At 34.5% G+C, this 3,827-nt stretch overlaps 1 protein-coding gene across 1 annotated transcript in view; it reads left to right on the forward strand.

Annotated features, from left to right (window-relative positions):
• Positions 1 to 2,187, forward strand: part of LOC107733068 (uncharacterized) — a 35,828-nt gene extending 33,641 nt beyond the window's left edge. The window contains exons 2-4 of the mRNA XM_016544568.1: positions 688 to 1,032; positions 1,505 to 1,549; positions 1,679 to 2,187. Of these exons, the coding sequence (XP_016400054.1) occupies positions 688 to 1,032; positions 1,505 to 1,549; positions 1,679 to 1,857 (569 nt within the window). The 3' untranslated portion in view covers positions 1,858 to 2,187. The remainder of the gene's footprint in view (positions 1 to 687; positions 1,033 to 1,504; positions 1,550 to 1,678) is intronic.
• Positions 2,188 to 3,827: the final 1,640 nt, after the last annotated feature.

Here is a 3,827-nt window from a genome sequence, read left to right on the forward strand (position 1 = left end):
CAACTGCAACTCGTGTTTTTAAATGAAAAATGTATTCTGTGTGATTGGCTTTCGGCCCTTTGTATTAAACTATGCATACATACATGATGCTGTTTTGTTTATAGTTGTTTAAGCAACTTAATTATAATTGGTTTATAAACATTATTTTAAACATTATGCCATTTTTTTCAAAGATAGTCATGTTATCTTATGCTTTGAATAAACGTGCATTAGTAATATTTTGCTCGATGCGCCCTCTTGTGGCCTCAGAAGAGAAGCCAAAAGCTTTTCTTCACCCTGACTGAAATTAGGCATTTTAAATTCGAATATAATTCGAATTTTGATCATATTTAAGTACAAAATTCGAATTTAGTTTTTCAGCCATTTTGACAGCCCTACAGCACATAGAAGTCTGACACAACAAATAGTGGATCTGATACAGAGACTATTTTTGTCTGGAAAGGAAATGAAAAGTTGTGTTGTTTAGTTCCACTGCATTGTGCTGGAACCTTTAGTTTGATTAACACCTTAATGAACAGCAGACACAATGAACCAAGTCATTTTCTTCTTCTGTGTATTTCCTTGGATTATGCAAACCACGTCCAGTGGTAAATATATCAAACACTATAAAATTAACAAATCAACCTCAAATTAACTATTAACAGTTTAAAATTAATTGCTTTTTTATCTTTATCAATGTCTCTCCAGATGCGTCAGTGCGAGGATCTTCTGATCTGTTAAGGGTTCAGATGGGAGAAAGCATCAGTCTGAACTGCAGCATGAGAAGCCGATATGAAGTCGCCTGGTATCACCTCAGATCTGGAGAACTGCATCTACTGACTGCTGCAGAGAAAGATGAATCAGGAAGAAAACTCCTGATCAACTACAATCCAAACAGCCCTCGACTGAATCTTACAGCAGACACTTGGGTCACCAGAGCCACGCTGGTTATTTCTGGAGTAACAGAGTCAGATGTGGGTCTTTATTTCTGTGGAACAAAGTCTGACGCTCCAGAGATGTTCTTCGACAAACCCATCAGACTAGAGATCCAGGGTAACAGATTTCAGCTTTATATCATATGTGAACAAATTTTGTCATTTTGTGTGTGGTGGTGGGGGAATGGATAAGATGAGTCAGCCAAGACCTTAAAGAACAATCTTCTCTGATTTAATCCATAAAAGTAGTTTTGTTGGCATAAATAAATGTATTTAGGTTGATTCAGTGATGCTGGATAATATGTTTTTAATTTGAATAAAACCAGTTTTCTCCCTCATATTTATACTGAATGGATATTTCATATTCCTTTCATATTGGATATATCAGAGTAAATTTTCAGACCACAATCAAACACCTACCAACCTACATTTCTTGATCTGAAAAAACTAATCCTAAAGGCCCTGAAACGCCATTATCATTTTTATTGCATAAAGGATAAGTTAAAAACTACAGAAGCTCATCTTAACCCAATCTTATACAACTAACAACTAAAGACAGTTCTGTGTGTAAATTTATCATATATTTACAGGTCTTATTGTAGTACAAGAGACAAAAGAAGAAGCTGACAACACAGGTAACATGTTGATTGTAATGTTGTATATTCCATTGTTAATGTTTTAACTTCTGCGTTCTGTATTGTACTGTATTTTGCAGTTAACACTTTCTGTTGTACAAACATGAATAAATCTCTGTCTGTCTGCAGACGAGGTGACGGTGACACTGACGGAGCGTGTGCTGATGTTCGGTGGTGTTGGTCTGGCTGTGTTGGTGTTTTTTCTGGCTACAGTCATCGCAGGAGGAATCATTCACTATCACGGCTGGCAGAAAGGATGGACCGCAGCCAAACGTTCATCTCTGATTCACCACAAATCAGCTAAATAACTTCTATTTCTGCTTTAACTCAATATATCCCTGCGATCTGCATTGCTTTGCTGTACCACGAATTAAAACAGGAATTGTGGCTGAGATGCTTTTCCTGTTGACTTGATCTACTTTCGCTTCAGAGATGTTCTGGCAAACGTTGCATTGTTTCAGCACCAGTAAAACTTACACGATCATTAATGGCTGTGGTTATTATTCAGGTTTGTGGTTCATTTGTGCTTGTCAGTAACATTAAGTTAAATATAAAAACACTGTTACTGCTACTCTTTTTAATGCAACATGATTCAATATTCAATATACACAATATTCAAGCCAGACTAGCATGTTTAAAGCAACTTTTGTTTTTACCTACTTTAATGTAGAGATTGAGCCGATGAGTGATCTGTCAAAACCAATATGAACAAATATATGCTTTAATGTCATTAGATCAGCAGGACTTGTGATAAAAAGATGTTATTAATACGTACATACAAGCTATTTTCGGGAGAAAATATAAATGTAAGTCTCTTCTGTGGCACATAAAGCTTTATTAAATAATCAGATGTCTTAATGTTAAATGTATTATTTACAGTTCAAATTGTAAAACTGAGAAACTATATGTTTGTGCATTTTCTGACGGAAAACCTGATCATTACCAATGCTAAACCTCTTCAAACACTACAGCTGAATTTTCATGATTTCTTTGGGTTCCTGCAGGAGTGGATGGTAATGAGGTGGTAGATAAAAAACACATTTATACGAAATAATAGAGATCACTATCACTGTGAATTAATGTGTAAGCATATGAAGCAGTACGTAACACCTTGCAAAAGAGAGAGGAGAAGGGGAGGCATCTGTTCGAGATTCAGAAAAATATGGAAACAGGAGACTTCAGTATCAAGAAGGAAAAAATCAATACCAAAGACTCTATAGGAGGCACAGAGTTGAATGGCAATTTACATAAAATTAACAAGCATGCTGAAAACAAGTGCAATGAACTAGAAATAGCTGAACTGATGTTTTCAAAACATCAATACTCATGTACTGATATTAGCCAATTAAAACACTGACAAGCAAAACACTTTATTAATATTACAAGGGAATTTAAATGAACCTATTTAAAGGGATACTCCACCCCAAAATGAAAATGTTGTCATTAATCACTTACCCTCATGTTGTTCCAAACCCGTAAAAGCTTTGTTCGTCTTCGGAACACAATTTAAGATATTTTGGATGAAAACCGAGAGGCTTGTGATTGTCCCATTGACTGCCAAGTAACTTACACTGTCAAGGTTCTATCTGCATGACTTAAAGACCACTGATGCCGGAAGATACGTTTCAAAAGTGTTTGCCAATGATAAACTACTTGACCGCTTCACTCACGACATCCATGTTAAAGGTAAGCTCAAAACTGATTTAAATATTGATTTGTAGGGGTGTGCGATATCGACAAAAAATTATTTTATTTATTTTATTTTTATTTAGTCATTTATCAGACGCTTTTATCCAAAGCGACTTACAAATGAGGACAACAGAAGCAATCAATTGTAGTATTAAAACAACTAAAAACAGATCCAAAACTAAAAGCTAAAACTTTATAAATACATACTATACACATTTTAAAAATAAAGAGATTAAATAAAAATGACAAATGCATTCAACAAAATTTCTCCAATAAGTTTAAACTGATTTTTACATTTTATGGGCATTTTTACCTTTATAAAGCCATTTTTTTTTTTCTAAAAGTGTCCATTATCTTTTGAGTCAAATTCTTACATTTAATCAGTGAATTAGACTTTTGTATGGAAGCCCGTTTCCGCCACTGAATAAAATTTTAAAAAAGGTTATTGCGACTTTTTTTCTCGCAATTCTGACTTTTTTCTCAGAATTGCGTGATATAAACTCGCAATTGTGTGTTATAAAGTCAGAATTGCGAGTTTATATCATGCAGTTCTGAGAAAAAAAAAGTCAGAATTGCGAGTTTGTATCAC

The sequence above is a fragment of the Sinocyclocheilus rhinocerous genome, unplaced genomic scaffold (assembly GCF_001515625.1).
Source record: "Sinocyclocheilus rhinocerous isolate Xijiao unplaced genomic scaffold, SAMN03320098_v1.1 scaffold1301, whole genome shotgun sequence".
NCBI classification, from domain to species: Eukaryota; Metazoa; Chordata; class Actinopteri; order Cypriniformes; family Cyprinidae; genus Sinocyclocheilus; species Sinocyclocheilus rhinocerous.